Below are 21,930 nucleotides of genomic sequence, written 5' to 3' on the forward strand. Positions count from 1 at the left end.
CACTAGTGCTGACCCTTTTCCCAGGTAAACAAAATTCAACAGTCCAGTTTCCTGATGGCAGATTGCCAGAGCCACTTGGGACCCTCAAACCAGGCTGACTTTGTGGTGGTGGCAGCTTGGGTCCGGGAGGCATCCTGCACAATGCAGAATGGGGGAAAGGGAGCAACAGAAGGCGAATACGGAGAGATGGAAGGAGGGCTAGGGAGAGGGACAGGCGGGGAAGCCTCACTGAGCCCGGCCTGCACCCTGAGTCCAGCCCAGTGCCTCGCCCTGCCTGGGATGCTGCGCTCGGTGGAGCTTGGCTCGCTCCGGAGACACTTGGCTATAGTTGGCTCTTCGGCGCACCTCGGCTCCCTTCAGCCAAACTCGGAGCCGCTCTCTGTGCATTTGGCGCGGCTCAGCTCAGCTCCCTGAGGGCGGGCAAGTGGCGCCACCTCCCGTTAAACTCACCCGGCTCAGAGCTCTCCTGCTGCCGCGTCCCGGGGGGGGGCCCGCCCATGGCACAGACCCGACCGGGAGCGCGGGTGGGACAGGAGCTCACTAGGTTGTGTCCGCACTCGCGCTAATTAATGCGCACGAGAGCAGGCGGCACAGTGCGGCTGAGCTCGGCTCGGTTCAGGCAGCCTCGGAAGCCTGGCCTAGGTTCGCTCGAGGCCGTCAGGTTCGATTGGTCTCGCCTTGGTTTGGCTGAGCTCGTTCGATTCGGCCGAAGGCGGCATCATTCGGTTGAGTTTTTATAAATATCTTTCCATATTGATTGTATATTTTTATATTTATTTTTATACTTCTATAATACTTCTTTTATTCCAAATAAAAACCCCATCTCTAACCAAATAAATAAAAAAACCCCTTCTTTTAAAGGATATTGAAATTTTTTTTATTTATACTTTGTATAATTATACATTCATAGTTTAATTTATTGTTTCTTTGGATGTATTACATTAATAATGATATATAATATATATAAAATTTTAATATATTTAAATTATTATTTAAATTATGTATAATATTTATTGCTGCAACTAATTTTTTCTTAATTTTTAAATTTTATATTTCTCTGTATGTATTTATTATATATTTCTGAACTTAGATTTCTACTTTTATATTATTTGTATTTATAATTTTTACAATCAAAACCCTGCCTTTTGACACATTAAAAAAACCCGCTTTATTTAACTATTTAAAAAATATTTCTTTATTTATAATTTTTATATTCATATTTATAATTTGTTCTAAATTACATGAGAACACACCTGCTCCGGCGCCCCAGTAGCGCTCCCTCTCCTGGGGACCTTGGGGTGCCCCAATGGCATCAGAGCCCCGAGTCTCCACCCCCTTCTCCTCTATTTAGAAACTACACTGGAACTTTTTTCTGGAAACAAAGACATTACCTAAATCCTCTCCCCGTGTCCTAGACAGATGGATATTCAGTTATTAGTTGGCTGGGCAGCAGTTTCTTAAATAGAAGGATAAACAAGATGTGAACATTTTAGCTACAAGCAAATAGGCAAATCTGAACAAGGTACTGGTGGGCAACCACTGAAGTGATTTTTGAAGCAATTTTTTAAACAATACAATACTGATACCACAAAAATAAAGCAAAAAGCTAACTACTGGCTAAGAAAAAATTAACTTTTGACAGCAACAACATTCCAACCACACAGGCTTTTTCCCAATGTCATATCTTATAACTACCTCTCTTGGGAATTCTCATCATGTATCCCAAAAGGAATAAATACCGCAGAGCGTCCTAAAGCAAAAAGTAGCACACATGAGCTCCTCACACTCCCGGGAGGCCAGCACAGCGTGCACTGAGTCTGCAACAAATTCTGCTCAGGGAGTGTCTGCAAACAAAGGTTCAACTGATGAACGGAGCTGATTTTAAAGGGATGTTTTCTAAGCACAGAAACACAACAAATAACAAGCAGAAACAACTCTTTAAAAAATCTGCAAGTTTTGTTTAGCATATATGCGACTGATTTCCACCCTGTGGTTTCTCACTTGGATTCATCTGTAGGTTCAGGAAGATGACAATGCACACTCTGCCTTCCCTGAGCCCCCCACAGCAGCTGAGCACTGCTCCATGTGCTCAGATCATCAGGAGCTGGATTACACGTACCCAGATGGACTGGAACTGCTCTGCTGCAGATTCAGGAGACGATGGCAGAGAGGGGCTGGCCGAGGCGTCGTCCCAATTCCATTTCTGTGTGACGAGAAGCAGTTTGTTCCCAACAGCTGCAACAATCCCCAGCTCGCTTCCGTGGTGAGTACCGAGGGCACACAAATGGCAGCCCGAGGAAATCGTGTTCTGGGCTCTAAGTGGTTGGGACAGGGTCTGATTTTTTGTTTTGTACTTGTATGACGATTAGTACGACAGGGCCCTGATGGATGACATGGCAACACAGAATTAAAACCTCCTCGATAGGATTACATCGACTTCTAGGAAAAAACAAAAGCCTATCACCCTTCTGAAATCTACTTTTAATCTAAAGCACGGGGATTGTCAGTATACTGCACTTTCCAGCTTTTCAAAGCAGCTTACCTCTGAAGACCCGGAAACATTGATTTCTACAGAAACAATGGGCAACCCCCAGGCTAATCTCAGCACTACTGTTTAATAGGGGACCTGCCAGCATGCCAGTCCAGCTTAAAGCGTGCTTTATTTCAGTCTAACATCCCCACAGCATTCTTCTCATATCTCCCAACCCTGACATCTTATTTTTCCCTAAGGCTTCTCATCATTAGCAATTTCCAAGTAACATGGTATTTTTACAACATTAATTTTACAAAATGTCATGCTGGACTGTGCTAGAGAGTAATCTGCAAATATAAGCTTAGCAAAGTTTGAATTGACTTGTCCAGAGAAAAAAACCTACAAGTGAACACCTACACCTGCCTACAAAGAGCTAACAAGCCCCTGGCAGCTGCCAGCATCAAAGCACAGCGGATGTTTCTAATACAGGGTAAGGATAACAATATCACCTTTTGTTCTCTCCAGCTTGTTTTCCCTGCAGTCATATTTTGCTTCTTATGATTCTTTTAGTCTCTGCATCTTCTTGGACAGCACCGAGCCCGACGACAAGGATACGAGAGTCTTTCCCTGCCGTACGGAGAGAACTGGGAAAACAGTTAAAAAAAGAACAGGGTAGTTTGAAATTCATACTTCCAATGAGAAGCAGCACCTAACCAACAGAACAAAAGTAAACAAAGCATGATACCTGCCTGGGGACAGAAGACTTACGAACTCTCCAGGATTTACAATTCTGGAGACCAACCCCTTCAGAACAGCAGCCAAGTGTCCCATGGGGTGGTGCTGCACCAAAGAACCATCTGAGAGGTTCCAGAGTGAAATGCACAATATTTTGCAAAGCTGTAAAATCTTGCAAAATAACAAAAATACAATAGATATAAACTACAGGGCAAGAGTACAAGTGTTAACTTTAAGAGCTGGAACCATCCAGGTGAGCAACTGATAAGTGAATCCTCACCAGAGTTTGAACCCTTCAGGACACAGAAAAGGTTTTCCCCAGAAATTTCACACACTGAGTTTTGATAGAAGCACACTCGCCGGATCCTCAGAAACATCACCCATTCTCCAGGTGTGTGGAGAGAACTGCAAATGGCTCTCACGTAGTTTGAGCTAGTTCTGTAAGGTCTCAGGGTGAATTTCACCAGATGCAACCAAACTGGGCAACTCCCAGTGGGACAGAAGGAACCCAGAGCTTCGGTAAGCAGAGCTCCAGCAAATACTGACGAAACAGATATAACAGGGTAAAAAATAATAAACATTCTTTTTTTTTTTTTTACTCTTCTTTTTTTTTTAATGCAGATGAACAAAGCAATTAAGGAGAATGTGAAAAACTCACCATTACTGAACATCTGTAAGTTGACCATCCTTAGCATAGAGGACTCCAAAGTTAAAATTCATCGATCCCTGGGAAATAAAACCAAATATTATATGATAAACAGTCAAACAACAGATGTAAAATTTTGTTTCCTCTAAGGACTTTCAGGTATGTACGTATCTTTGCATACATCCTACACATTGGAACATATGCTTTATACCATCTCCAAATATGTAAAAATTTACCTTTAAACTTTGATAGTATAGCATAAAATTATGAACTTAAATTGGTAATCTGTTATTATTAAGTTGGTGCTTAAAGTTATTTCTGCTGTCACATAAAAAAAAACATTAATTTTTTTCTGTAATGAGCAATTGATTTCAAAGTCATCATAAGCCCATCAAAATACAAAGCAGTATTCACTGGATGGGTCTGTGAGCAAGGAGTAGTTAGGCTTGTACTTCCCTCTTGTTCTTCCAGAACCAATAAATCCTGTCAACAAAACCAGGATCTGTAGTCCAGTCCTACTAGAGATTCTATAAGGATGATGGTTTGATTTGTGTTTAGAAGTTTTGATTTGAAATGGCCAATTCAATGGGTAAAGACAGTTTAAGTAGTATTACATTTCTATTATTATTATTACTGCTGCTACTACTACTGCTGTTATTATCATTTGCTACTGGAAGAAAAAAAAACAGTAGTATCTATACTTAATTACTTTTATTTCCAGAAAATTATAAAGAAAAAGAACCAAACCAAAAAAAGTAACTTCTGACCTTTTGTAGCTCAGGATGATAAATTTCTCTTGGGCTCTTCTCCAATTTATCAAGACTCATACCACTGAAAGGCAAATGAAACAGTGCTTTATAGAAGGGCAAGTGCACATTTCAAGGCCGAAACACCAACTGATTGCAGTGACAGCAGGTACAAAATAAATCGTTCCAAGAACCTCTGTTAAATGGAATGTTCTGTGGAACTGCAATTTCTTTCCCAAAATACTAACTTCCAACATTTCCTAAATGTATTTTGTATTATAAATTAACAGAAATTAGTGACACTCTGTGCGGAGATCAGGTTTAAATTTATTTCCTTCTAAAGCAGATTGGAAAAGGCAGGAGAAAGGTAAAGTACTGTTCTCTATCAGATGGCAAGATGCGCACACAATCCCAGTGTTGTACAGCTTCCTTCTTCACCTTTCCAAAGCTGCCGCTCTCTCCGGCTCCCGGAGGCGAAGAAGCGCCTTCTTTGTGCCAAGACGATTGTGCCGCTCACAGTGCTCTCCGCAGCGTGGCTTCCATGAAAGGCGCCCAGGAACGGCGCTTACCTCCGGAGAGCATCGTACCTTCGTCTTTAGCGTCTCTTCTCGTCTACAACTTAGCAAAAGCTTTTCCACTATGTCTGGCAAGGAGAAACTGTGCCGGCACATAAAATATTTCCCATTGTGCTCTAGAAGTTGCAGGGAGGTCTGCCGAGTGTTTTGCAAGAAGAGAAAAAAAGTTGTCCAAAATAGCTTCCAAACAAATGTTCATGGGATTGGAAAGGGGAGGAGAGTGGGGAATTTTTGAGGAATTACCGGATTTTTGGGGGGGGAATTATGAGGAAATTTTGCGGGATTTTTTTATGAACGTTGTGAATTTTATAAATTCTGGGTTTTGGGTTGAATTTATTGGAATTTTTTGGGAATTTTTGGGGATTTTTTTGGGGAATTTTTTTAGGAATTTTTTAGGGTTTTTTTTTTTTGGATTTTTGGGTGATATTTTGGGAGAATTTTGTGGAATTTTTTGGGAACTTTTGGGGATTTTTTGGGGGGATTTTTTTAGGAATTTTTTAGTTTTTTTTTTTTTTTTGATTTTTGGGTGATATTTTGGGAGAATTTTGGGGAATATTTTGGGGAATTTTTGGAGTTTTTCCCGGATTTTTGGGGGAAATTTTGAGGAAATTTTGCGGGGTGTTTAATGAACGTTGTGAATTTGATAAATTCTGTTTTTTGGGTGTAATTTTGGCATTTTTGGGGGCCAGGCCCTGTGGCAGGAGTTGGATTTCGGCGCTTACCTGGGCCTGGCCGCTCACCTGGTGCCGCTCAGGGGCAGCCACAACCCCAACCTGGCCGAGGGGCTCAGCGCCCACCTGCACAGCGGCCACCACGCCACACAGGTAACTGGCCATACTGGTTTGGACTGGGAGGGTGAGGAAACGGGGAAAAAACGGGGAAAACCGGTGAAAAAACGGCGAAAATCGGTGAAAAAATGGGGAAAATCGGTGAAAATATGGGGGAAATATGGTGGAAAATGGGGGGGAAAGGGTTAAAAATGGGGGAAATGGGAAATGGGGTCACTGGTTTGTACTGGTTTATACTGGTTTATACTGGGAGGGACTGGGAGGGGGAAAATGGGGGAAAAATGGTGAAAATTGGGTGAAAAAATGGGGAAATATGGCAAAAAATGGGGAAAGTGTGGTGGGAAACGGGGAAAATAGGGTTAAAAATGGGGGAAATGGGAAATGAAATAACTGGTTTGTACTGGGAGGGACTGGGAGGGGGAAAGTGGGGGAAAAATGGGAAAAAACGGTGAAAATTGGGTGAAAATCGGTGAAAAAAATGGGAAAATATGGCAAAAAATGGGGAAAGTGTGGTGGGAAATGGGGAAAACAGTGTTAAAAATGGGAGAAATGGGAAATGGGGTTACTGGTTTGTACTGGTTTGTACTGGGAGGGTAAGAAAATGGGGAAAAACGGGGAAAAACGGTGAAAAAACGGCAAAAATCAGTGAAAAAATGGGGAAAATATGGTGGAAAATGGGGGGGAAAGGGTTAAAAATGGGGGAAATGGGAAATGGGGTTACTGGGTTGGACTGGGAGGGACTGGGAGAGGGAAAATGGGGAAAAAATGGGAAAAAATGGTGAAAATTGGGTGAAAATTTGTGAAAAAAATGGGAAAATATGGCAAAAATGGGGAAAGTGTGGCGGGAAACGGGGAAAACAGGGTTAAAAATGGGGAAAATTGGGGAAATGGGAAATGGGGTAACTGGTTTGTACTGGGAGGGACTGGGAGAGGGAAAATGGGGAAAAATGGGAAAAAAATGGTGAAAATTGGGTGAAAATTGGTGAAAAATGGGGAAAATAGGGTGGAAAATGGGGGGGAAAGGGTTAAAATGGGGTTTGGGGTTACTGGGTTGGACTGGTTTATACTGGGATGAACTGGGATGAACTGGGAGTGGATTTGGGGGCTTTAAAGTGGTGAAAAATGGGCAAAAAATGGGCAATAAAGGGTGAAAAAATGGGATTTTTGGTGGGTTTTTTTCTGCTTTTACTGGTCCTTACTGGTTTGTACTGGTTTGTACTGGTCTGTACTGGTTTATACTGGGATTGGGATGAACTGGGAGTGGATTTGGGACTCTAAAATGGCGATAAATGGGCAAAAAATGGGCAAAAATGGGATTTTTTGGGGTTTTTTTCCTGCTTTTACTGGTCCTTACTGGTTTGTACTGGTCCGTACTGGTTTGTACTGGTTTGTACTGGTTTGTACTGGGATTGGGATGAACTGGGAGTGCATTTGGGGCTCTAAAATGGGAAAAAATGGGCAAAAAATGGTGAAAAAATGGGATTTTTTTTGGTTTTTTTTTTTTTTTTTTTTTTTTTTTCTGCTTTTTCTGGTCCGTACTGGTTTGTACTGGTTTGTACTGGTCCATACTGGGATTGAGATGAACTGGGAGTGGATTTGGGTCTCTAAAATGGAAAAAAATAGGCAAAAAATGGTGAAAAAATGGGATTTTTTGGGGTTTCTTTTTCTGCTTTTACTGGTCCTTACTGGTCCGTGCTGGTTTATACTGGTTTGTACTGGTTTGTACTGGTCCGTGCTGGTTTATACTGGTTTGTACTGGTTTGTACTGGTCCGTACTGGTTTGTACTGGGATTGGGATGAACTGGGAGTGGATTTGGGGCTCTAAAATGGCGAAAAATGGGCACAAAATGGTGAAAAAAATGGGATTTTTGGTGGGCTTTTTCTGCTTTTACTGGTCCTTACGGGTTTGTACTGGTTTATACTGGTTTGTACTGGTTTGTACTGGTTTGTACTGGTTTAAACTGGTTTAAACTGGTCTGTCTGGGCAGTTCTGGGTCCAGGTCCCGCTGGTCCCGCCCGAGGACGGCCGCGATGACGTCATCGCCAACGAGGCCCCGCCCACCGGCGGCGACGAGGAGAACACGTGGGAGTGGTGAGGGGGAACGGGGCAAAAACCGGCAAATTGGGGCAAAAAACGGGGAAATTTTGGGGAAAAATGAGAAATTTTGGGCAAAACGGGAATTTGGGGCCGGGATTCGGGGGTTTGGGGGGAAAAAAAGGGGAAATTTGGGGGGGAAATGGAAATTTTGGGGAAAAGTTGGGAGTTTTTGGGGAGAGGAAAAGGAAAATTTGGAGAAAATTTGGGAATGTAGAGGGAAAAAACCAAAAGGGCGTTTTGGAAAAAAACTTGGGATTTTGGGGATAAAAATGGGGATTTTGAATAAAAATAGGGATTTGGGGGGAAAAAAGGGAATTTGGGGGGGAAATCAGGGGATTTTGGGGTGAATTTGGGGTGAATTTTGGGGTGAATTTGGGCTGTTTTGAGGTGAATTTTGGTGTGAATTTTGGGTATTTTGGGGTGAATTGTGGGTATTTTGGGGTGAATTTTGGGGTGAATTTGAGGTGGATTTTGGGGTGAATTTTGATGAATTTGGGGTGGATTTTTGGGGTGAAGTTTGGCTATTTTGGGGTGAAGTTGGGGTGAATTTTGGGGCGAATTCCGGATATTTTTGGGTGGATTTTGGGGTGAATTTTGGGGTGAGTTTTGGCTGTTTTGGGGTGAATTTTGGGGTGAGTTTTGGGTGAATTGGGGCTGTTTTGGGGTGAATTTTGGGGTGAATTTTGGGGTGAATTTCAGGTGGATTTTTGGGGTGAATTCTGGATATTTTTGGATGGATTTTGGGGTGAATTTTGGGGTGAATTTGGGCTGTTTTGGGGTGAATTTTGGGGTGAATTTCAGGTGGATTTTGGAGTGAATTGTGGTGAATTTGGGGTGGATTTTGGGGTGAATTTTGGCTATTTTGGGGTGAATTTTGGGGTGTATTTTGGCTGTTTTGGGGTGAATTTTGGGGCGAATTCTGGATATTTTTGGATGGATTTTGGGGTGAACTTTGGCTGTTTTGGGGTTAATTTTGGGGTGAATTTGGGGCATTTTGGGGTGAATTTTGGGGTGAATTTGGGGTGAATTGGGGCTGTTTTGGGCCGTTCCCCAGAGGTGGCACAACTTCCGCACCCTCCTCGACTACAACAAACGGGTGGCACTGGGTAAGGGGCGGGGCTAACAGGAAAATGGGCGGGGCCTACAGGAGTGGGGTGGGGCTTAAGCCAGAATGGGTGTGGCTTCACCTAGGGGGGTTGTACTGGTCCATACTGGTTTGTACTGGTTTGTACCAATTTGTACTGGTTTGTACTGGTTTTTACTGGTTTATACTGGGATTGGGATGAACTGGGAGTGGATTTGGGGCTCTAAAATGGCGAAAAATGGGTGTAAAATGGGATTTTTTGGGGTTTTTTTTCTCCTTTTTTGGTTTGTACTGGCCCATACTGGTTTGTACTGGTCCATACTGGGATTGGGATGAACTGGGAGCAGATTTGGGGCTTTAAAATGGTGAAAAATGGGCGAAAAATTGGTGGGGAAATGAGATTTTTTTCGGGGTTTTTTTTATCATTATTGGTCCATACTGGTCTGTACTGGTCCATACTGGTCTGTCCTGGTCTGTACTGGTTTCCAGCGCTGGAGATCGGGCCGGACCTGCCGTCCCCCGAGGCCCTGGCACGCTGGCTGGGCGAACCCGTGCGCGCGGCCTTCCTCCCCACCTGCCTCTTCCTCACCAACAAGAAAGGGTTCCCAGTGCTGGGCCGGGGCCACCAGCGACTGCTGGGACAGCTGCTCAAGGTACTGGTTTGTACTGGTTTGTACTGGTTTGTACTGGGAGGGACCGGGAGGGCGGGAAATGGGGGAAAAGGGCGAAGAAACGGCGAAAAACGGTGAAAAAACGGGAAGAAACGGTGAGGAAATGACCCAGAAAAATGGGACGCGAAGGGTTAAAAATGGGGGAAATGTGGGGAAAAAATGGGGGAAAAATGGCAAAGAAATGAGTGAAAAAATGGGGGAAAAAATGACCAAAAAAAAGGGGGGAAAAATGACCCCAAAAAAGGGAAAAAAACGGTGAAAAAATGACCACAAAATGGGGGGGGGGGGGGAAATGACCAAAAAAAAGGGGAAAAAACGGTGAAAAAATGACCACAAAATTGGGGGGGAAAAATGACCAAAAAAATGGGGAAAAAACGGTGAAAAAATGACCCAAAAATGGGGGGGGGGGAAATGGGAAAAAATGGGGGGAAATAGGGAAAAAATGACCAAAAATGGGGGGAAAATGGTAAAAAAAAAAGACCAAAAACGGGGGAAAAAAGGTGAAAGAAATGACCAAAAAATGGGGGGGGGGGAAATGGTGAAAAAAATGCCCAAAAATGGGGGGAAAATGGTGAAAAAAATGACCAAAACCGGGGAAAAAAATGGTGAAAAAAATGACCAAAACCGGGGAAAAAATGGTGAAAAGAATGACCAAAAAATGGGGGGGAAAATGGTGAAAAAGTGACCAAAAAATGGGGGGAAAATGGTGAAAAAGTGACCAAAAAATGGGGAAAAATGGAGAAAAAACTGTGAAAAAATGATGAAAAAATGACCAAAAGTGGGGGGGAAAACGGTGAAAAAATGACTGGAAAATGGGGGGAAAATGGTGAAAAAAAAAAGGGATTTTTTCGGGATTTTTTCGGGGGTTTTTTTGGGATATTTTGCTCCATACTGGTCCATACTGGTTTGTACTGGTTTATACTGGTTTTATACTGGTTTGTACTGCGATTGGGATGAACTGGGAGCGGATTTTGGGCTTTAAAATGACGAAAAATTGCCAAAAATGGGATTTTGGGGGGACTTTTTGGGGTTTTTTCTCTTTTTTGTAACCATACTGGTTTATACTGGTCTATACTGGTTTATACTGGGATTGGGATGAGCTGGGAGCGGATTTGGGGCTCTAAAATGGCGAAAAATGGGCAAAAAATGGTGAAGAAATGGGATTTTTTCGGAGTTTTTTCTGGGTTTTTTGGGGTTTTTTCTGTTTTTTGTAAGCATATAGTCTGTACTGGTTTGTACTGGTCTATATTGGTTTATACTGGGATTGGGATGAGCTGGGAGCGGATTTGGGGCTTTAAAATGGCAAAAAATGGGCAAAAAATGGTGAAAAACTGGGATTTTTGGGGATTTTTTCGGGGTTTTTTCTGTTGTTTGTGCCCATACTGGTTTGTACTGGTCTGTACTGGTCTGTACTGGTCTGTACTGGTTTGTGCTGGTTTCCCCCGCAGCTGGACGTGCAGATCGTGGTGCAGGGCAGCCCCCGGCACGGCGGGCGCCCCCTGGCCGGGTACCTGCAGTACCTGGAGCACCTGGGCCAGCACCGGCCGCCGTCCTCGGCCTACGAGCTCTACGCCAGGGGCTACGAGGATTACCTGCAGAGCCCGCTGCAGGTGAGACCAGTATGGACCAGTTCAAACCAGTTCATCCCAGTTCATCCCAGTTCATCCCAGTAACCCCCAATGCAGCCCAGTAACCCCCCAGTAACCAAAAACCCCAAACCAGTAACTCCCAGTAAGGGAAAACCCCGAACCAGTAACTCCCAGTTCAAACCAGTTCATCCCAATCCATCCCAGTTTGATCCCAGTCCATCCCAGTTCATCCCAGTCCATCCCAGTTCATCCCAGTTTGATCCCAGTTCATCCCAGTCCATCCCAGTAACCTCCCAGTTCAAACCAGTAACCCACTGGGAACCCCTGAGCCCAAACCAGTAACTCCCAGTAACCCCAAAACCTGTCCCAGTTCAAACCAGTAACTCCCAGTCCATCCCAGTTCCCTCCCAGTATATCCCAGTTTGATCCCAGTATAAACCAGTCCCCTCCCAGTACAAACCAGTATAAACCAGTCCTTCCCAATACAAACCAGTATAAACCAGTCCCCTCCCAGTACAAACCAGTATAAACCAGTCCCTCCCAGTACATCCCAGTTTGATCCCAGTCCCCTCCCAGTACAAACCAGTATAAACCAGTATAAACAAGTATAAACCAGTCCCTCCCAGTCCCTCCAGAACTTTGGAAGAATTTTGGGATTTTTTTGAGCAATTTTTGGGGAAAGTTTTTGGGAATTTTGGGGAAAATTTGGGAAATTTTGGTGTCAATTTTTGAGGAAATTTTGGGGGGAATTTTGGGGGAAATTTGGGAAATTCTTGTGTCAATTTTTGGGGAAATTTTGGGGGGAATTTTGGGGGGAATTTTGGGGGAAATTTGAGAAATTTTTGTGTCAATTTTTGGAGGAATTTTGGGGACAGTTTGGGAAATTTTGGTGTCGATTTTTGGGGGAATTTTGGGGAAATTTTGGGTGGAATTTTGGGTGAAATTTTGGGCGAATTTCTCCAATTTTGGGGGAGTTTTTGGGTGAATTTTTGGGAATTTTTTTGTGAATTCTGGGTGACTTTTTACCCATTTCTGGGGTGAATTTTGGGGTGAATTCCGCGGATTTTGGGTCTCAGCAGCCCCTGATGGACAACCTGGAGTCTCAGACCTACGAGGGCGTCGAGAAGGATCCAATCAAATACTGCCAATACCAGCAGGTACCACCCCCTCATTTGCATCTCATCTGCATACCCCAAACCCTTCCTTCCCCCTTTGCTCCGCCCTCTTTTCCCCTTATTTGCATATTCATGCGGCTAATTTGCATGGGCGCCTCCCTTCTTATTCATCGCCTTGGATCCAACTCTGCCTTAATTTGCATAAATGAATCACTGATTTATGAAAAAAATTTTGCATAAATGAATCACTGATTTATGCAAATTAACCAATGCTGAATTAATCGGCAGCGCAATAATCGATATTGCGGTAAAATAAGAAATAGAATATTTATGATTATAATATTAATAAAATAATTTGTTATTATTATTTTATATTTATATTTAATGCTTTTTAAAAATTTTTAAAATTTTTATTATTATAATTACTTGTATAAATTAGGGGGTAATTAGCATTATTTGATCGGTGTTGATTTGTGTTAATTATTGATTAGTTATAGGTTTGAATACCTTAATTGCTGATTGGCATATTGTGTTTATTTTGCATGTATTTGTGAGTGATTTGCATAATTTAATTGGTGACTTGCATAATTTAGTCAGCTTTTTGTGTGGTTTTCTTTTAGTTTGCATAATTTAACAGATGACTTGCATAATTACTGCTTTAATTTGCATTAACACCATTAAATGCAAGCACGTGACAGTCCTTATTTCCATATTCATGACCTTATTTGCATATTAATTATTATAGTTTGTGAAGGTCCGCCCGAAATGAACGGGTGACGAATGATTTTTGGGTGCAAAAATAACCAACACAAGGCACAGGGGTTTTGCAGTAATAAATCAACAAGGTGCAATTTTATTGATTATAACCACAGCTAAATATGCGTTTGGTTAAGGGATCCGGGGAAGAGAAGGGTAAGACAAGGAAAAAGGGAGAAAAGGAGGTCAGGGAATGGAGTATAGCTACCAAAACGTGATGTCTTCGGGGTCCCGCCACCGAAACTCGCTGGTACACGTCTTGGGGAGTACTTGAAGGACAGTCGGGCCGAACCCCAATATATATACTGTTCTTGGTTGGGGGAAGGTAACTGAAATTAGGTTTCCATGGAGGGGAGAAGTCCATTGTTTACATGGCCGAATGATCACATGTACGTTAAGTTTTCCCCCTCCCTGAGTTGGGAGGGAGTGCAGTCCCAGTCTCTGGACGGAGGTTGCCAGGGGGGTGCCATGGGGGTGCCATGGGGGTGACAATAGGGTGCCAGAGGGGTTCTTGGTTCCTTGATGAGGGGATTCTCATCTCAGTTGGTCCGTCACGGTGGTTGAAGACAGGCAAGAGGGGTCTTCTCATGGAGCGGGGGGGGGAGCCACCCCAGAGCTCAGTCCAGCCAGCTCAGGAGTTTGGAAGAAAGTCCAGTTCAATTGTCCAGAAAAGGGCAGCATGCCCCCTTCGAGTACAGCATGGCGTGTTCTGCAAACATCACTTGTGAACACACTAGATAAGCAGGAGACTTTCTTTCCCAACCGGCTCAGCAGTTTTAACCCTTCGGTAGTCTTTTCTCATGACAATTGTGAGGCAAAAAATGAAGGATTTTCGGATGGACTTCTACACGACCCCGTGACTCACGATTGTCTTGAGGAATCTTCATCAGCAGAGCTCTAGAGTGTCTTTGATACTCGTTGCACGTCGGTAGCATAACCCCGGAAAAGTAGGGATGACATGGGAGAGGGGATAAAAGGGGAAGAGAAGGAAAAGAAAGAGGGGAAAAAGGGAATCAACAAACATAAACATAATTAATATTGATCCATCATAACAATTTCACACATGGTTATTTGTTATAACGATTTCAAAAAATTATGATTAATTTTAACAATTTCAAAAAATATTCATCAATTAAAGCAACATCATTTGTTTAACAATTTCAAAATGATTAAAACAAATCACAAATAATCAAAACAACAAATAAATCATAATATAATCATCATCTTTTAAAATTATTTTCTAAGAATTAAAGTAACTTTCTGTAAATCATACTTGATATTCAAGAAGTTGTTCTAAAGCACATATGCCTGATTCATAACCGTTTCGTATCAAATGTTTTGGGGACATCTATTGTACTGAGTACATCAGCTAAGCGGTGTGCATTGACTACAGTTGACAGTTTCTTAAGCTTTTTCATCATTCTCCAATTCAAAATGAATAGGGCTGCTGACAAGATAAAGCCAAGCGTAACTAGGATCAAAAGAACAACAATTGGATGGCACACATTGTTCAGAACACCTGTGGCAGTAGGTGACCACCCAAAAAGAGTATCCCACCACCTATGCTCAGCATCCTGCTTTACCCTCTCCATAACCCGGTGTATTTGTTCCACGTTGTGATGAACAGTCACCAGAGTCTTCTGTCCGCTCTCCTTGATTTTCTTGAGGATGTCAATCAGGTCTTGATGGAGCAATAGTTGTCTCACGAGGGTGAGGTTCATTCCGATAGGAGTGGGCATCAGCTTCTGGATCAGCGTGTAGTTGGATTGCAGTAGGTGGTGAGAAGTGACTGGAGCTTCATAAGAGAAATCGCATCCTACTATCTTAGTAAAGTTACAAGCACAAAAATTTGAATGATTTTTCGCATCTACCACAACATCTTCTACAAAGACAGAATCACATGTCGTTCTAAAGCATGCACAGCCATTGCCTATGTATATAAGAACTGTCTGGGTATCCTCATGTGGACGCATCTCGAAATGACAGATGTTCTGCTCTGTGTCCAAACAGATATCCTGAGCTACAATTGCATTGCTTTCACAGATAAACCCTTGCTGTTCTCGGACAATACAAGTTTCCAGGTTAACAGTTTGCCATTTGTCATCAACCTGACGGGCCCATCCCCTATGTTCAGTAGGATAGAGAACAGCTCCGTCATGGTTTAATCCTAATGCAATAACAGGGAAGACCAAATGTACAGAGGCATTGCGTATGGTTAGGACAAAAGCAGTGGCTGTGTTTGAAATGGGGTCATAGGTAAAGTTCACCAGGTTCCACCAGGATTGGAATTCTCTTTCAAATTCAGTGGTACTGTCCCAAATTATTTTCCGAATTTCTGTGGGGAAGGTGCCTTCCTCGCCCTCTCTTATGATTGCAGCAGAGACAGATTGCATCCACAATTGTGCCTTGATACAGCTGAGGGCTAAGGAAACATTGTTCTGTGTAGCACTAAGTGCATCAATTACCAATTTGTGATCATCCACATTCACTTTTTCCCAATTTGGCAAAATGTTTGACAGCAGCCACTGGTGTGTACCTAAGGCTGACAGAGATGACCTCAGTGGTTGCTGCAATCCAGCCAGATCCTTAGTTGTAGCAGCCAATTTGTTCATTAGTACTTCAGAGTCAATGCTATTCAGAATTCCCAATCCTGTACCCACAACACCGGTCACATCCCTTGGTGTCCTCTTAAAGGAGCTTCGTTTTCGAAGCCAAGTGGTCCAGCCTTCAAAAGAGGTTTGCAGGAACGGAGAACAGGCTGGTTCAATATCTGAAACATTGTTCTGCATTAGCAATTTGACCTGTTTGAGAGACCATGCCGGATTGAACAATATTTGTTGTTGGCCAGTTTTCCTGATCACATAAGGTCCAATCTCGAAAATTATCAGGATGAGTGTGACCGGGGGTGTGGGTGAAGTGGTAACAGTGGCGACAGTGGGAACAGTGGTTTCAACATTAATTACAAATTTAAAAGAAAGGCCTTGAGTATCCTTGGCCCAGAGACAAATTACCTCTGTAGTGCCGGTTAATGTGAAACTGTACCAGCAATCCCGTACGCTTGGGTGCGTGCAGATTTGCTGCTGTTCGTTTTTCCGATCTGTGGAAACACTGATTGACCTCGCTTTGCTGTAATTAGACCCATTAACCATTCGGCACCCAACACTAATTTTTTCACCCACTACTCCATGAACCTGCCAGGTTTTGCGTCTTTCCCATTCTTGTCTGGTGTACAACATATCCTCATGTGTAACTACTGTTAGCAAGTTCAGACCCGTGACATCTCCCATAGATCCGGTGGATTGCAGGAAGGCATGAGACCAGGGCCACTCAAAAGAGTTCCCTGCTGCTCCTGCCATTCGGGATGTGAAGTTAGAAAAAAGGCTCTCACTTAGGGTCTGAGAGAGTGTAATTACAGCACTCGGTGTGGGTTGTGGTACAGTGTTTATCTTAAATGTGTAAACCAAGCCTCTCAGTCCTAGTGGACTAGCTGTGTCATTCTCCCAGCGACATGTCACGTAAGTGGGTTTGGCTAAAGTAAAACTGTACCAGCAATCAAGTGATTCATCATTACAATCTTTTGTAATTGCAACATTGGTGGTTTTGGCACTAGACACATAACTACCAACATGTTCCTGGCGGCAACACAGAGTAAGGGGACTTTCTATTTTGGAACACCCCCATTTCTTTGTGGGACACAATCTTGCTGAGGGGATGTTCAGATAATTCCTTCCGCCTGCTTCCATAAAATTTCCAGCAATTATGATGGAGGTGGCCTTTTCATGGAGGGTTCCTTCCACTTTTCTGCATGTTACCACAATTGACTCACCAACCGTTCCCGTAAGGGTTCTCATCAACTCATTCTGGTCCCACCTCCACTCATTCGGGCGGTACACCTTGGAGTTATGCTGCACTAGGGTTGCCAGGCTCGGGTAATGGCCTTTAGGATAGGTTCCAAGGGCACTGGTGTGTTGAGCAATGGCTTCAAGCCACAGCTGCTCACCAGGTGGTTGTCCATGAAATTGCGGTAAAATGCAGAAAAGTATTAGCAAGGTTATCATGTTTTCAGACGACTCTCATGTCCCTCGGGGTTCACCTGTAAAAGCAAGAACAATAAAAAATCCTGCCACTGAGAGGCAGAAAGGAGTTTAAAATGAGGGGATTATCCAGCGTGTGTGTATGCGGTGCTCTTTTCCAAGAGCGTCAGAGGCTACCCATGCATATTTATTCAGAGGGGTTTTCAGTACAAGTGGTACCTCACCCACCGTGGGGAGGTCCACTAAGACAGGTTGTCCAGGGTAATGTGATGGATTGTTTGCATCGTCGGGACCTTCCAGCGAAGGGATGATGCTTGGAGGTGTGGGGTAAAAGGCAGTGACTTTGGGGCAGCCGTTCACCCCCCACCTGCTATTTACCCCTTTAATAGCCTCCCACAGTCGACAGTCCCAGCTGGCTTTGTGGGGCTTAAGGAACCGCTTTAAAAGGCCATTTGTCCTTTCTACAATCCCGTTAGCCTGAGGGTAGTAAGGAGTGTGAAAAGTCCACTTTATGCCTTCGGCTTTGGCCCAATCCTGAACCACCTTGGCAGTAAAGTGAGACCCGTTGTCAGACTGAATTTCTTGCGGCTTTGGAAAAGTTCCAAACCACCCCTGCAAAGCTTTAACTGTATTTTCACCTGTGGCCCTTTTAAAAGCATCAGCTTGTACTAACCCAGATACAATTTCCACTCCTACTAACACAAAATGTTTACCTCCTGATTTCTTAAAAGGACCAATAAAATCTATCTGCCACGCATCCCACAAGCCTTTACCTTTCCTCAAATGCAGAGGGTCATCCTCTAAAGGATGCCTTTCCAGTCGCTTGCGGCACTGTTCGCAGGCCGATATGCATGTTTTACACATTTCCCTGGTGACTGGCCAGCCGCGGGCGTGTGCTTCCTGGTACAGATCTTTGGCACCTGTGTGCTGCCTTTTTACATGTAACCATTCTAACAGTTGATTCCAATCCTCTGAGATAGTTTCTTTTTTCAGGGGGCTAAGCCTTGCTAGTTCATCAACTTTGTTGTTCCATTCACCTGCTTGATTCCCATCAGTTTGATGAGAAGCTACCCAACCAACCAGAAAGTTTCCTTTACTGGTGATTTCTAGGATTTCTTTCCACTTATCTTTCTGCCACACTGGGATTCTGTTAACTTCCCAGCCATTCTGTTGCCGGAAAGGGAGCCACTCAGTGCAGCCTTTGTATACCGCATATGAATCAGTATAGATGTAAACAGGAGAAGTGTTTTGTGCCTCACGCTGGAAAACACTCCAGAGGGCTATGAGTTCTCCTACCTGAGCGCTGCCCTCCCCTTCTGTGATAATCTTTTCACCAGATGAAATATGTAAGGCAGCCGCCTTATATTTCCAAATTTTTCCTTCCCGCTTTGAGGAAGCATCTGTAAACCAACAGTTTGCTGCTATTTCAGGTGAGAATGGTGGTGCTATTTTTATTACAGAAGCAGGTTTGTCTTGGCTACTATCTAGGCTCTCAGTATCTTGTATTGCTAAGAATTTTGCAGCACCTTCTGTGACAGGAAAGCTATTGCAGTAATACTCTATTTGAGCATACCATTTCCTGACTGACGACTTTTGAGCTATGCCGTCAGGTGGAGGGGTCCCATTTGTGACAGCTTTAATTACCTTGAAGGGACCTCTCAAGATGATAGCTTGCTGCCGTGTGATTTTTTCTACTTCAATGAGAGCTAAGCTAACAACAAACAATCCTTTTTCCCAGGTAGTGTATCTTTTTTCAGCATCTTTAAAACCACGGGAAAAGAAGCTGACAGGCCTTGTTGGGCCTTCGGGACCTCGCTGCCAGATGTGTATTGATAGCCCTGAGGAGGCAAATCCCCATTCCACTTGGAAAGGGTCTTTAGGATGGATGGGCCCCAATGCCTGATGTGCAGTGGCTTCAAAAATCAATAACTGCAGTGCTTCCTCCTGAGAGGGAGTCCAATCCCATTTGATTCCTTTCCTCAGTAAATTGTAAAGGGGCCTAGCAATGATTGAGAAATCTGGGATGTGTTTTCTCCAGAATACTAACAGTCCTAAGGCTTGCTGGAGGTCTTTTTTGTTTTCAGGCATTTTCATCTGCTCTAGAGAAGTTAAAGTGTCAGGTGGGATGCATGTGCTGCCAGATCGCCACCAAATTCCCAGGAATTTCACTTCCTGAGAAGGCTTTTGGATTTTCTCTGAGGGGATCTTTAAATCAAGGCTCTCCAGATGAGAGATTATATTCTGCAGGAGATCCCCCACCTCTTTAATTTCCTCTCCTCCTACCAAAATATCATCAATGTATTGGTACACAGCTACAGTGTCAGGTTTAGGTATTTTTTCTAATTCTTTTGCTAAAGCATGGTGTGCTAGTGTTGGAGAGTGTTTGTATCCCTGAGGGAGTCTGGTGAATGTGTACTGTTGTCCCTCCCATGTGAATGCAAAGCGATCCATGTCCTCTGGCTGTATAGGTATCATGAAGAACATGTCTTTAACATCTATGGTTGCCATGATTGTGTGAGCCTTTTCTTGTATTGATGTTATGAGTTCAGCTAAATTTGGCACTGCTGCAGTCAGAGGGTCAGTGTTGGCATTCAGCCTACGGTAATCAACCGTAAGCCTCCACTTCCCGTTAGGCTTTCGGACTGGCCACACGGGTGAATTGTATGGGGAGTGTGTGTTAATAATTATTCCTTGATCACGCAATTCCTGAATAACAGGTTTGATGCCTTCTCTAGCTCCAGAAGGCAAGGGATACTGTTTCACACTGATTGTTTTACTGTAAGGCAGTGCGGGTGTGGTCTGAAGCAGTCTAATGTTAAGTTGTGGAGTACTAAAAGATCACAGGAAACCCTCAGTGTCTTCCCACTGCTTTCCTGAGAGGACATCCATCCCTAGCAGATTATTCGGTATGTCCCCAATTACCATTTTGACAATCAATTGATTTTCTTCTCCCGGGAGTGTTATTTTGACTAAAGCAACGTTCATGGGTTCTATGGTTCCTAAAGCATTAAGAACGTAGCATTGCTTTTTTGTTGGAACAGCTCCACACTTCTGGGCATCTCTATGTGTTAGTGCAGAGATCTGGGCTCCCGTATCAACAATGTAGGTTACCAGAACCTTTTTTGGACCCGTGATTGCTGTAATTAACATGTCTCCTGATTTATTTTTTGTGAGCCTTCGTAAGTAAACCCAATCTCCACCCCTTCGCTCACCTGTAAGCGGTGGAGATATTAGTTTCCCGAAAGCTCTGTTGGTGAAGATTCACTGTTTGTGTTTTGGGGCACGGGCGGGAGGGCAGTTATGTTGCTTAGATTCTGTGAAAGAAGTTGCGAAAGAGTTACTTCCGGCTTACTGCTGGCGCTTTTCAGGAGACACGCAGCCAGGGTTTCACTGTCCAAGTTCTGTGAAAGAAGCTGAGAAAGAGTTAATTTTGGCTCACTGGCTGTGTTCTGTGGGAGAGGCTGAGATGCAGCCTCACTGCCCAGGTTCCGAGGAAGAGACTGTGAAAGGGTTAACTTTGGCTCATTGCCTGTGTTCTGTGTGAAAGACTGTGATGCATTGTGTGTACTGAACTGTGTATTGGTAGGAGTGTTTGTTAATTTCTGGTGAGGGAGGGGATTGGGGCACTAGGCTGGGTATTTGTTCTTTTAAAATTCCAGTTAGTTATGATTTTCTGCAATTTTTCAAGTGGTAAACCATCCATGATGTCCCGGGGAACCCCTTTCTTTATTCCCAGCATCCACCAGCGTTGTCTGTTGGAAATCTGTTTTCTTGGTTCTATGTTTTCAGCGTCAGGGGTTCCCATAAACCGGACACCTTTTGTTTTTTCGGATTTTTCTTCCAGGGTTTTTACAGGCCCATACTGTCTACAATAGTTTATTAAATCAACTGCTACCTCACCCCATGTCCAAGTCTTGCGATTACTATTAGATGTGTCAGATGGTGTTGTGGGAGCCTGTGTTGGTGTGTAGGGTGAAGGTGCAGTGCCAGTGGATTCAGACTGATCAGAGGAGTTGTTAAGAAGTCTTTCTAATCTATCTATTGGGCTTAGAGCCATAACTGTTTTCTGAATAGTGATTGCAGTTGATTTCAATGTTTCTGGAAGCCCACAAATTAAAGGGGTCATAATTTCAGGCTTCACAGGCAATTGCATTGGGGATTCAAAACCAGGAATTAATTTTTTCTCATGAATCATTTGCAAACATGCAGCTTTTTGTACACTTTCTAGGATTTGGTCGGGGTAGTGGCAATTGCTAAGGGATCACCCCTTTCCAGGGGATTTATTCCCCCAGCCCAATAGGCTACATGTTGTGTTAGAGACCAGGCATCACGCTTATCTCCTGTTGTTAGGAAAACACCATGTCCCCAGTAACCACTGGCTTCTTGTTCAGTTAACTTAATCTGGTCTCCGCCAGTGAGGGACACACGGAACACATATTCTGTTTCTGATTCGTGGGGGAGGCGACCAAATTCCTTTTTCAATTTAGCTAATTCGGTAGCGCTGAATGGTGTTTGTTTGGTTGTTTTGTGGGGATCCATGTCTTCATCATTAATGTAATTATATTCAGTTTTAATAAAAGGTCTCAAATGAGGACAACAATTTTCCCCACAATTTTTAGC

General features: G+C 43.5%; 1 protein-coding gene across 1 annotated transcript in view; it reads left to right on the top strand.

The window, feature by feature from the left end:
• The window catches only part of LOC131569232 (protein arginine N-methyltransferase 5-like), a 37,373-nt gene that overhangs the window by 9,650 nt on the left and 5,793 nt on the right, over window positions 1-21,930 (top strand). Inside the window, exons 3-8 of the mRNA XM_058821439.1 lie at window positions 5,865-5,999; window positions 7,952-8,055; window positions 9,118-9,167; window positions 9,635-9,798; window positions 11,265-11,426; window positions 12,485-12,562. Coding sequence (XP_058677422.1) covers window positions 5,865-5,999; window positions 7,952-8,055; window positions 9,118-9,167; window positions 9,635-9,798; window positions 11,265-11,426; window positions 12,485-12,562 — 693 coding nt within the window. The remainder of the gene's footprint in view (window positions 1-5,864; window positions 6,000-7,951; window positions 8,056-9,117; window positions 9,168-9,634; window positions 9,799-11,264; window positions 11,427-12,484; window positions 12,563-21,930) is intronic.

Source organism: Ammospiza caudacuta, chromosome 29 (assembly GCF_027887145.1).
Source record: "Ammospiza caudacuta isolate bAmmCau1 chromosome 29, bAmmCau1.pri, whole genome shotgun sequence".
NCBI lineage: Eukaryota > Metazoa > Chordata > Aves > Passeriformes > Passerellidae > Ammospiza > Ammospiza caudacuta.